At 36.2% G+C, this 12923-nt stretch overlaps 1 protein-coding gene across 3 annotated transcripts; it reads left to right on the top strand.

Annotated features, from left to right (window-relative positions):
- Window positions 1-31: 31 nt before the first annotated feature.
- LOC128158607 (polynucleotide 5'-hydroxyl-kinase NOL9-like) lies at window positions 32-12479 on the top strand. 3 transcript variants are annotated; one of them, XM_052821532.1, is made up of 14 exons: window positions 32-121; window positions 2506-3172; window positions 3491-3881; window positions 4608-5233; window positions 5677-5764; window positions 7545-7642; window positions 7770-7803; window positions 8100-8248; window positions 9526-9674; window positions 10259-10344; window positions 10704-10926; window positions 11018-11087; window positions 11919-12061; window positions 12245-12479. In XM_052821532.1, exons 2-14 carry the CDS (start codon window positions 2506-2508, stop codon window positions 12371-12373), a joined length of 2853 nt encoding a protein of 950 aa, XP_052677492.1. In that variant the 5' UTR covers window positions 32-121; the 3' UTR covers window positions 12374-12479. The 3 variants fall into 3 exon arrangements, with proteins under 3 accessions (XP_052677492.1, XP_052677493.1, XP_052677494.1); XM_052821533.1 differs by lacking the exon at window positions 32-121 and adding an exon at window positions 1806-2118; XM_052821534.1 differs by lacking the exon at window positions 32-121 and adding an exon at window positions 2144-2398.
- Window positions 12480-12923: the final 444 nt, after the last annotated feature.

The raw sequence follows: 12923 nt of genomic DNA, 5'->3' as shown, positions 1-12923 counted from the left end.
TTGGTCACAACAAGGTGTCAGAATTAATTAAGTCACATTTACATCCTGCAGTGAACACGGTAACGGTATGCTGGCGTGGGGGTACGTTTGATGCTTTTAATGCTCCTTCCACTGGTGGTGGGTAAGCATAGAATTTAAACTGTATTTTTTTCTCGTATGCAATTTTCGAAAGTACAGCTCCTAATCTTGTTTATATTTCTTGAGAATAATTAAAGGCACTTCAAAAATCAAACTGAGACTTATTGCACGGTTAGATTTGTTATTATGAAATATTACTTGGGCCTCTGAAAACAGACCGCATTGATACACGTTCACAATACAATGCCATGCTGTAATGTTATATTGGTAATCTCCTGGAGAACCTGCCAGGTTTGTATTGGTATATATCCATGCGATGTCTTGAATACTGTCCCAACAACGGGAATGACCCGGTTCCTGTTTTCGGTTTAAATACGCACTCCTAATAGACAATGTAAACACAAGGCCATTTATAAAACGGCGTTAATTAGTGGCACACTTTGGCACACATACATGTAACAGGATCAATTCTTCTGCTGAAGTGCTCGGGTGTGGCTTACCCGTCGTCGATAGAACCGAGTCTAGGGCATGTGTGTAGCATTATCCCTGACCGAATCCCCAGCTTTCATTATCTCTTGTACCCGAGAGGTGGCGAACTCACTGTTCATTCCTCCATATCCTAATTATCGTCAGTCACATATATATCCTGATTGATTTCGTTAATTATTTCTCCCGTGTACCTATCAATGTATAGGAGACCAGTCCCCACACTAGCACAGTAATCAAAACAATCTTCTTTATCAGAAACAGTCTCATCACATTACCATTCTCACCTGTACAGGTAGGTTATTATTTTGTAAACAGAAGGTGTATATATTTGGGTCCTTTCTTCACCTGTTGACGTCGTTTGATCGATATATCGGCATTTTTTCGTCTGAACCTAACTTTGTGCCAATCTCAAAACTCGTCTCCTCTTCATCTGTATTCACTAAAGAAGTCGTCACGGGACAGGTGAGGCTCAATCCACTGAAAATTCACATTCTCGACCGAATAATGAAATCATCCATGTGCATTCATAACTGGCTACTCGAGCGTGACGAGGGAGCGTATCAAGATATTGGAGTGTCAACATAGGCCCCCGACAAGCCACATTCCTTCTTTGTTCGTTTTTCTATACTTTTAAATTTCTATTCTGGTTTATCTACATTGATATCTCCTATGTACACAATCGACAGAGCGACTTGATAATGTTTTGACCAATAATTATTTAAAGACGCACACTTGGATTTTTTTCCACAGCGAAATACATTTACATGAAATCATGCGTGGATAGAGGAGCTTGGGGGGGGGGGGGGGGGGGGGGAGGAAGGTACATGTAGTCAAGGTACATATGTAGGTGCATGGTATCCAGATACTTAGCTAAAGTGATAAATAAAATTCAATTTGATGTCCATCTTCTGAAAACACATCTTCCCAAGTCAAGGGTTTCTGATCCGCTCCGCTCTACAATTATGTAGAGCAGAGCGGATCGGAAACCCTTGACTTGGGAAGATGCTGAAAACAGTGACATCATTGATTAGTTCTTCAAAATACATGTATGTATTAAATTGAGCATTTTTTCATGACGATTTTTTGGTGGGGGTGGGGGGAGGGTGAGAGTTGAAGTGGGGGATTGTGAAAATAATCTAGGGGGTGCTCCCTCGAAAAAAAAAAATACTGGATCCTCGCATGTGTATTTTCTTATATTAAGATTTTAATTCATTTGCTTTTGATCAGTGGTTAAAATTATTATAACATCTTTGTATTAGGCCTATTGCATATGGCGTATTCCATTCGGGAGTAGGCAGTTGATTTGGCATATTTATAAACATACATGCAGCAGTTGAACTTGGATTCTATAATAAGCACATCATAAAAAGTCTACGCGAAGACTAAAAACACTGCGGTAGCATACATTTTGTAGTTAAATTTTTCGGGACTGTTGCTTCCGTTAGTTTTCGGTTCTGATTTTAGCGTGTGCGCACATGTTTCCGCTTATCTTACCGTGATTTTTTTAATTCTCAAAGTCCATACTTCTGCGACGAGTGATCACCGAGATTGGTATTGTATTAGCAAAATTTCAACTGCACTCTGCTTAGATATTTGCTAAGTTGAATATCCAAATGCTGTCAGTGTGGATATTTATGCGTGCAAAGTCCTTCACCACCTCTGTGACACATGCTGCAATATTTTGACCGATGTTGTAATTTCTTGAAATAAAACCGATCGTCAAATGATTTATTCCGATAGTGCAGTGGTTACTCTGTATATTTAGTATATGATCATTACTCTATTTTGGAAATTTTACAACCGACTTTTCATTTGGTGAACTGAAGTACAGGTAGAAACAAAACATTGTGAGAAATAGGCAAGCATAGCATGTATACATGGTATAGTATACATCTTGACTCAATGTTTACAGGTATATATCTTTGAATGATTTTTCAGATGGGAAAAACAAAGAAAAAGACTGGAAACCAAGACAGGTTGAAAAAGGTGAAAGAAACAAGTACCTTCAAACCACATAACAAAAAGAAACCCAAATTGCAAAAGGGTGGAAAGAGCATCAGCGGTTCTCCTCTTGAGAATATTTCTGCGATTCAGGAAAATTATTCATTGAAAAAGAGAAAGAAGTCTGCAAAACTTTTGTCTAAAAAGAAAAAAAAGGAATCTAAAGCTTTGCAAGACAATGAGACTAGAGGAAAGAGTGCTTTTAATGTATTGAAAGTTAGTGAACCAACATGTAAGGCGAGTGAATCTGTTAAAGAATACACAGAAAGAGTCGACCACAACTCTTCTGGAAAGAAACTTAAGCCCATAGTAAATGGGAAACAGACTAATGTGAAACAAAATAAATCTAGAAAGAAATCTGCAGGAAATAATTCCACAGCTCAGACTGTTAAATCTGACAAAACATCAGAGACAGGTAACACAGCAGTGGACAGTGAAAGTCAGCAGAAAACAAAATCAGTAGTAAAAAAAGTTAAGAACAAGGGGAATACAGCAAAATGTAAGACTCCTCAAACTGTGTCGAATGAGTGCAGTGTATCAAAGAGAAAGAGGAGGGAAACAGATCAAGACAAGACTGAAGGATCAGGGGAGAAGAAGTTTAAAGGTAGGGAACTCTGATCATTCATGTTAAGTTTTATGTGTAATTATTACCAATGATTTGAAAAAATACCAAAGACTATTGATAATAAGTATTGATCAGTTTAAATAAGAAATATCTACTTAGTTAAGTAATCATGCAGGTGTTCCTGTATTTGTATCTTTATCTGAACAGTCTTAACTTTTAACACCAGTCACTTTTGCAAATGAGGTAAATAATGCATACCTATCTTCTTATTTTCTGGGTGACTGAATTGCTTGTAGGATATGGTATTTTAAACAATTTAAATATATTAAATGTATTACTTCAATTCTGTCTATACAGAGGCAGAAATTGCTTCCCAATCAGCTAAATCAACTGATTCAACCGTACAGCCTCACCCAGAAAACCAGTCAACTGTGCCATCCCACTCTGAAAATAAGTCAACTGTACCACTTCAAGAAGAAGTGATTGATTTGATAAGTTCAGAATCTGAAATGTCTGACAGTGACTTCTCTTTAGTTGATCTCACTTTGGATGATACTGAAAACGAGGCTGTGAACTTTGAACCTGATCAAAGTCAGGACGGACAACCTGAGACAGAGGCTGCCGGGGTTGTGTGCCAACAGGAGGATGCTACAGTGTCCCCCTCTCCCCAGACTGCAGGATCCGTCGACGTCAGAGGCAAAAAGGACTCTAAAATGACCAAAAAATCTAAAGAACAAGATCCACCGAGGTAGGATTAAGTTGTGACAAAATACCAAACAAATGTACTTGTACATGGTTTGCAAGGTTAGAAATTCCCTATAAACAGCTCGCAACATGCGACTTAGAATATACAAATTGTGAGCAGTGGAGAGTCAAAATTTTTGTTACTCACTAAAACTAACTAACGATAAGATACAAAGTGTGGTATGGAATTATATTTTGGGTAACAAGGTAATTAGGTAACAAAAGAAATCTAACTTTTTAAATGTTTTTCAATAAAATGTTTTATTAAGAAAATTGCCAAAAAAAGACTCTTTACATGTATTTTTTTAAACCTCTCCTTTCTTAAAATAAAATTGACTGTCAAAATTAAAGTTTCATTTTATAAAACCAAATATCAAACAGGGCTGTGTTTAATACAATAGAACTTACGACTTAGTACCAAATTTTACAATGCTCATTATTTTCAAGCGTCCAAATGTTTGAGCTTACATAAAGTAAATCCAATTGAGTATACATACTTATTTCATGTATTTTAAGAAAATAGTTCAGAATAAAAGGCCATGAATTAATGTTTACACAATTATGATTATTCCATAAGACTGAAAATAATTATGACTTTGTCGTAAGTTCTTTTGTAAAATGCTGCCCAGGTACACAGTGATCAAGATCAGGTTTTAAAACTGTGGTATTATCTTATCAATTTGTGTCAAATCATGAAATTACTGTCATTTTTATTCTTTTTCCCCCACAGACTCCATGCTTTGGCTTCGTTTGATGGACAGGTGCTTCTAGTGTTACAGAATCCAGGCATTTATTGTTTTCTGGGCAGATGCTTTGTCAAATGTGTTCACGGTCAGGCGAAGGTACTCGGGTACCGGTTAACAGATCAGTTCCAGGCCTTCTACTCCCCAGCCTGTAACAGTTTACTGACCATCACTACCAAAGGGAACCAGTTTACTGACCCTGAAACGGAGGCTGGAGTTGAAGAGGTAGCTGACACCTCTCAAAAGAAAATTGAATCTAGCGAAAAAGCAGTGGAGGATTTGTCAGAACAGGAGACGGTGAGGAAGATATACTCCCAGTGTCTATTGCTGAGTAGTGACATGGAAAAATTACCTAAAGAAAACATCACCATTTTGATTGTTAGAAAAATGGATTCCAATGTCTTTGATTACATTTCCACCTTCAAAGCTTTTACAAAACTCTGGGATAACCCAGTTCCTCTCAAGTCAAGGACAGAAGAGAAAACTCCTGTTGACCTGAAACTTGACTCGGTCAGGATGACCTATATCTCGCCCCAGACAGATATCTCAAAACAGAGTGTCTCAAAGCAACAGCTCGGGATAGCTCAGAAGTGGGATGATATTCTTAACTCAGGTACATTATTATGAGATAAATTATGAATCTATTGAGTTATTTATCTATTCTGTCTATCAGAAAAGAGATAGAATTGAGGTTTAATTGAGGTAAAAAATAAAAATTTTATTAACATGTATATTGAATTTATATTGCAATTCATAATTGTTAGATGAGACTACATTAATTATGGTGCACTAACCATTAAGTAAGAAAGATAACTGTCTTCAAGGTAAAATAAATTCAATTATTTATAGATTTGTCAAGATGATCAAGTCAAATGCTAGTTTCTATTGAAAATTTACTCACAAGATATAGTGAAATTGTTTACGATTTGACTTTAAAATTTGAATTGTATTTTTGAAATTGCTATTTACTCAAGTTTCAAGAGGGCTTTGAAGCTCTTGGTTAGATTGAAAATTCTATTTTAAAATTGTACATTATTTGTATTGCATTACTTTCAGATAAGGAACCAATTATAATGGTTGTGGGTGGAAAGAATTCAGGAAAATCCACATTGAATAGATATTTGATTAACCACACCCTGAATAAGTATGTATCAAGTTTAACATTAGATAATGAACTCAACTCACAAAACGAGTGAGGGTCAACATGAATTATGTAGATGATGAACTCAACTCACAAAACGAGTGAGGGTCAACATGAATTATGTAGATAATGAACTCGACTCACAAAACGAGTGAGGGTCAACATGAATTATGTAGATAATGAACTCGACTCACAAAACGAGTGAGGGTCAACATGAATTATGTAGATAATGAACTCGACTCACAAAACGAGTGAGGGTCAACATGAATTATGTAGATAATGAACTCGACTCACAAAACGAGTGAGGGTCAACATGAATTATGTAGATAATGAACTCGACTCACAAAACGAGTGAGGGTCAACATGAATTATGTAGATAATGAACTCAACTCACAAAACGAGTGAGGGTCAACATGAATTAGGATTGGAGATGATTACCATAACTGGAAAGATAAATATTTGATGAGCATTTGAATCAATACTTAATATCAACATTGACCAGATATCTTATTATGGTGGTATAGGACATACCTCAATATTAAGACATATTATCTATTGAAATAAACAATGAAATCAAGTATAATTTTATAAATAGTTTTTTTCCCAAAATTGTCACCTAACACCGTAGCAGAGTGGGTCAGAGGGTTCAGTACGGATCTGGAAGTCATGAGTTCGAATCCCTCTGGGGATTTTTAAATATTTGCCTTTCCAAAAATGTTTAAAACGTATACCGGTATTTTGGTTAAATATTGTAAAATTTGAAAATTCAATCTGGTGAAAGTATTTTAATTGTAATGTACTTTAATCCACATTATTATCAAGGCTGTCCCATATCACCTTATGTTAAACAAAAGATATATTTTATTATCTTGGAAATCTGATCAACATTGAATAGATATCTTATTAGGCCTAACAAAAAAAATGGTTTGTTTCCGCTTTCATGCTGAAAAAAAGTAGGGTCGGTCGGTCGGAAATTTTTTTTTTTTTGAAATATTTTTTTTCCCTTTAATTTTGCAGTATCCATAAATAGCGGTTAGATACTGACACTGCTGAATGGTATAAAATTAGAAATACTTTAAATATCATTCCTGAATATTAAGCTGGCCTTAAAAAAACACAAAAATGATATTATATTAGATATCATATCAGATACTTCCTCTGCCAACGATGAGAGCATTATTAAAATCTACAACACATGGAAACATACAGCCATTTTGAAACAAAACGTTTGAGTTACACTGATTTGAGAAGAGTAACTGCTTCAAGCGTTTTTATGACCAAAATTTTGAGCAATTTTTTTTTCCAAATCGGATAAAAACGGAAATAAACGATTTTTCCATCAAAAATCCTGAAAAAAAGTTTTGAGTCGGGGGGTAAAAGCTAGGGTCGGTCGGGAAAGCGGAAACAAACACTTTTTTTTTTTAGGCCTTACCGGTATCATGAATTAGATATCTCATTAGCATTGAATAGATATCTTGTAGCATTGAATAGATATCATTCATTGAATAGATAACCCACCAACATTGAATAGATAACTCATTAACATTGCATAGACACTTTATTGACATTTAATATTATCCAATCAACATTTAGAAATACCTGTAACTGAAAAAAATGAAATGATGTTTGATAATTATTTAATTGATATCATATCACTGTAACATTGAATGATTATATCTGTAGTTATTAACTGTATACTGGCTTCACCAATAAATAATGGTTCCTGATTTGAATGTACTGGTGCCATGAGTGGAGATGTATATCAGTGATTGATTTGTTACAGAATTCCTGAGGTCTGTTTTCTGGAATGTGATATAGGTCAGACAGAGTTCACTCCCCCTGGCTGCATCAGTCTACAGGTTGTCAGCTCACCAGTTCTAGGTCTGTCTTCCTTAAATCAGAAATGGTATTATTTGTATAAAAGAATGAATGTTGTAAACGATATGTCAATTTAATATATACTGTTCTATCATTATGAAATTATTCAAATAGATAAATTGGTTTGTAGGTCCGCCATTTACCCACCAGAAGGTACCCAAGGTGTAAGTACCGAGTAAAGATTTTGATAATTGCTGTGCCATAATCTGATCATAGTATGTAAAATGCTTTCATCCATATTGTATTCTTTCCATTCATTTTAAACTTTCAAATTTTGCCTCATATTATGTGCTGAAATTGTATAAATTTCAGTCTCAAAAAATCTAATTTACTTTTCTCTTGAAAGATCATGAAAAATTCATACTGAAGTAAAGATAAGTGTTAGAGTACAGAAAGATGATGTACCTTAATCAGTGGTGATGCACCTTAATCAGTGCTGGTTTGGTTTGTGTGTCTGTAGGTGCCACTACTTTGGAGGACTTACTGCCACAGACAGCCCTAACCTGTACATAGAGTGTATCCGTAAATGTCTGCAGGAGTACCGCAACATGGAACAGAGGCACCACCGGAAGCTCCCCCTAGTGGTCAACACCATGGGCTGGATCGAGGGTAGGTAACTCGCCACAGAGCTTATTTCTGACAAGCTTGGTTGTTTGTATAACTGATTAATAAGACAGTGTTGTTGATTGCCTCCCTTTTGGGAGGTGGGGTATTAGGCCTCATGGTAAGAATCATAAGGATGTATATTTACTTCTATAGATATCACCAGGATGTGTATAATATAGACCTTGTAATGTGGTTTTAGCAATATTTTGTGGGTTTTAATTTTGGTGGATTGAAAAATGAAAATCACAGTTTCAAGGATAGGTAAATTCGTGGACAATGATATTATCAATACAAAATGGTAGTAATGATTGCACTTCAATCAACAAGGAAATCCACAAAAATTGGTGTTCATCAAATATACCGGTAGATGAAATCACAGTAATCAAATACTATGACTGCATCCGAACTATCCACAAGGGCCAAGTGTGATCCTTCTGTTGTTATTCTTTAGACTTTTGAAATCATAAGTCAGTTGGAGTTTTATGATATTTATTAAGCACTGTAATCGTATAGTGGTATAAAAGCAATATATAATCAATCTGCTATCAATCCAAAATCCATCTCCTAATTATTAATCAAATCATAAGTATATAAATCAGTAAAATAAAATAATCAATTGTTAGAACATCCTTTCGGGTCACAGTTCATAAGTGACTTATAACGAAGTCCATTGTTAAAGGTTAATTACAATTAAGAGTCTTGCATCCGTTGACCGCTTTCCAAAGTCCAATCACCATCGAGAGTTTTATTCTTCCTGGTCATTCCGCTAACACCACGAGTTCTAACTACGCAGTTGTCCCTTTCGGTCAATGACCTTTAACATTGTTCACTATACACTTATTTCGTATCGAGTGCACAACAAGCTAATGACTAATTACCGTAAAGCAGAATACAATCATAATATTATATTTCATATATATACGGCTATCTGGTTACACAAGCCCGTTTTAACATTAAGCCCGTTTTAACATTAATTTCAATGTAACCATAAATAAAGGGGTCGAACTCTGACTCAGATAAAAAATTACCAGCTCACTTCAAAAGCCTAATAAATCAATGATTTTTTACAACACTTGCAATATGCATGTATTTTTCAGAAAAGTAATATCTAAGATACACTCATGCCAAATTTCAAGTTGATGGGTCTTAAAATAGCGGAGATATACGTCATTATTCTCTCGATGTCACCAGTTTATTTTTACTCAGACATTTATGGTTACATTAAAATTAATGTTAAAACGGGCTTGGCCCCTGTGACTGTATCATGCTGTCCTCTGTAGATCTGGGCCTGGAACTGTTGATCAGCATCATAAGGATGACCCTACCTAGTGTGTTAGTCCAGATCAACTTCAGGAACATCAAGATGAACGCTGAGCCCCTCACCCCTGAGTTTGTGAACTACCAGCCAGGGTGGGTGGGGCACTCCAGGGTAAGCCTCTCTGTATGTAGTGTGGGGGGTGGGGCACTCCAGGATAAGCCTCTCTGTATATAGTGTGTGGGGTGGGGCACTCCAGGGTAAGCCTCTCTGTATGTAGTGTGGGGGGTGGGGCACTCCAGGGTAAGCCTCTCTGTATATAGTGTGTGGGGTGGGGCACTCCAGGGTAAGCCTCTCTGTATATAGTGTGGGTGTGGGGCACTCCAGGGTAAGCCTCTCTGTATGTAGTGTTGGGGGACCATATCAATATCTCAAGGGAAATCATACCACAAAAACTAAAATATCAATTTTGTTGGGAGCCCTTGTTATATACATGTACGTGAATGTCCTGCTATTACATTTACCTCTAGCTGATTTTTTTCAACATTTAAACTTTTAATGTGGTTGGGGTTTTCTGTTCATCAAAAATAGACTAGCGTAAACTAGTATTAAATGAAATTGAAGCAATCCGCAAAAATTGGCCCGCACGGAATTTATTGATTTCAATGATTCGGTATAGCATAAAACAGTGACTATAGCAAACTTTTTACAATGAAAAGCTATGCTGGTATTCTCATGTAGGACTAATTTCTATCTAGTTCTACAGAAGTCGTGACTGTTCCGGTCTACAGGGGAACTCAGAACATTGTCTGCTCGCGCTCGACTCTCCGGCTAACACTACCAGGTACGTGAAGGAACAAACCTAGTGACTGTGTCTTATGAAAGCTTGTGTAGTAAAGGATATCATTCAGTTAGCTGTGCATCATACGTGGCCTTTCCACTTCCTCCATCATATAGAGATACATGTAGTTGCATTCATCAGAAACTTGTAAAATTTCTGTAAATAGAAAATTTTGCAATGGAATAACTTGACTTAGGGTCATAGAAATAAGACAAGCTCAATTAAATCTTAGTCACTCTTCGGCAAAATGAATGTATACAAGTAGAGGCAAACTGAGTTACATTTATGTAGCTCGTCAAGTTTTATGACCAAGGGTCCAGGCTCTATAAGATTTCTAAAACAATTTGTAAACCTTTCTTCAGGCGGCGAGATCAGTGGAAGCCCTTTGAGCTGCGAGACCTGGCCGTGATCAGCTACATGAGTTCTGTTCTGAGTAAAGACTCGAGTCTGAGTCTGGAGACGCCGTACGGAGTTCCGTGGAGTAACATCGCCATCAACATCTGTAGGAAGGGCGTGCCCAAGCAGGAGTGGATGTCGGCCATTAATGCTACAATAGTGGGTCTGGCTCATGCTGATCTGTCAGAGGTACACAGGGGATTCAAAGAAATAACAATTATATTTATATTATACATTTTATTATAAAATGCATGTCATAATTCTTGATGAATCGTTTCAGGCCAGGAAAGATGGAGAGGATGAGCCTTATTTCTTTGACACCACCCCTGTCTGCCCCTGTATAGGGTTTGGTAAGTATTCCCAGTAGGCATTGTCAAAGTGAAAACTAACACTTAAGACCCGAGTGTCTCACAGAGGTTTTTTTCAACTGCATTGTTTTCCATGTGTACATTTTCTCCTGCTTGTTTCTTGGGGTTTTTTTTTTGGCCTGTATTTTTTTTTTACCTCTTTCTTTTTTAATACCAGAATATCTTTTTACCATTGTTAACTTACATGTATATTTTTTTTGATGCCTGTACTGATTTTTACTGTCAACTGAATATTTTTCAACTTGTAAACATTTAATTTCTTAGTTTTGTCTTTTTTTTTTTTTTAATTTAGTCAATACTTACCTTGATACATATGCATATACATGAATACCTGTATTTACCTGAATACCTTTTCTATGGTTCATGTCATTAACTTGAAAAAAAAACCATCAACATCACCACATACATATACCTGTACTTTTTCCCTTTATATATATCTTTATTACCGGTATCTTATACCTATGTACGTATGGTTCGAGCCAGTGACATGGAAAAGAGGACAATCTACATCACCACATACATATACCTGTACATTTTTCCTGTACATTTTTACCTGAGTGTATACACAGTGTATATCTTTTACCTATGTATGTGTGGTTCGAGTCAATGACATGGAAAAGAGGACAATCTTAATCCCCACATACATATACCTGTACATCTTACCTGAGTGTATATAAATCTTTGACCTCTGTAGGTATGGTTCGTGCCATTGACATGGAGAGGAACACCATCTACATCACCACATACATATACCTGTACATTTTACCTGTACATTTTAACCTGAGTGTATACATATATCTTTGACCTCTGTAGGTATGGTTCGAGCCATTGACATGGAGAGGAAGACCATCTACATCACCACGCCCCTGAGTCTGGTTGACCTAGTTCATGTGAACACCCTCATCCGTGGCTCCAGTAATGTCCCCCAGCAGATCTTTACTGAACAGATCACCAGGGTAGGTTACTCTACATATTTATGTACAAGACCCTGGCAGAGATTCTCTGAACAGATTTTTTTAGTAGGTTTTCTCCAATCATTTCTGTAAGGATCCTTAATCTGATTCCAATGTATATACGGTTACCAGTATATATTTCTTTTTGTACAAATTTATTCATGTGATTAGGTTGTCTTATTTTAGGAAGTAAGGGAAATTCCTTATGTGAGCAGAATTACCTCCACCTGGGCCTCAAAGAATCCCAGACAGAGAAAGCATATCCCAGCAAAGTCAAGGAAGAGAGCAACAGAGGCTAATACTTCCACAGAATAGAAAGAGAGTGTGGAAATAAGGAGAGAAAGTATAAAGAGATTACTATGTAATTATTTGTAAATACATGTAATGCTCTATAGATACTTTTTCAAATTGAGAGAGAGAGAGGAAGGAGAGAGAGAGGAGGAGAGAAAGAGAGAGCAAGAGAGAGAGAGAGTTTTCATGATTAAAATTCCTTGGTTTCACCTTCAACTACACAGATATGTACATGTACTTTACCTCATGTATGTTCACAATTATTGAATGTTCACAAAGGATATGTAGGATTTTGGGTCAAAATCACTGAATTCTACGAAACATGTTGGAATAAAAAGTAATAATGTTTCTGAGTTACTAGTTTGTATAATTGATGATAGGCAGAATGTCAACATTATGAAATATTCTCCTTAATTTAGTTTCTTGAAGAAATTAAACAAACATGACATAATTAAAATGAGCTGTCTGAAAGGGCCCGGGATACAATATATAACTGAAGGATGTTGATCAAGGAAATAATTGATGGTAAAAATGAAAGAGAAAACCAATTGGCCATTGGAATTTTCAATAAAAT

This window comes from Crassostrea angulata, chromosome 8 (genome assembly GCF_025612915.1).
Source record: "Crassostrea angulata isolate pt1a10 chromosome 8, ASM2561291v2, whole genome shotgun sequence".
NCBI lineage: Eukaryota > Metazoa > Mollusca > Bivalvia > Ostreida > Ostreidae > Magallana > Magallana angulata.
Note: the sequence above shows the minus strand (reverse complement) of the source record. Positions and strands in the feature narration are given on the sequence as shown.

Excerpts from the sequence above, each read along its gene's own strand:
- LOC128158607 (XM_052821532.1), top strand. The coding sequence starts at position 2,506 with ATGGGAAAAACAAAGAAAAAGACTGGAAACCAAGACAGGTTGAAAAAG. Across the intron at positions 7,643-7,769 it reads TGTCAGCTCACCAGTTCTAG|GTCCGCCATTTACCCACCAG; the intron begins GTCTGTCTTCCT and ends ATTGGTTTGTAG. Across the intron at positions 10,927-11,017 it reads CTCATGCTGATCTGTCAGAG|GCCAGGAAAGATGGAGAGGA; the intron begins GTACACAGGGGA and ends GAATCGTTTCAG.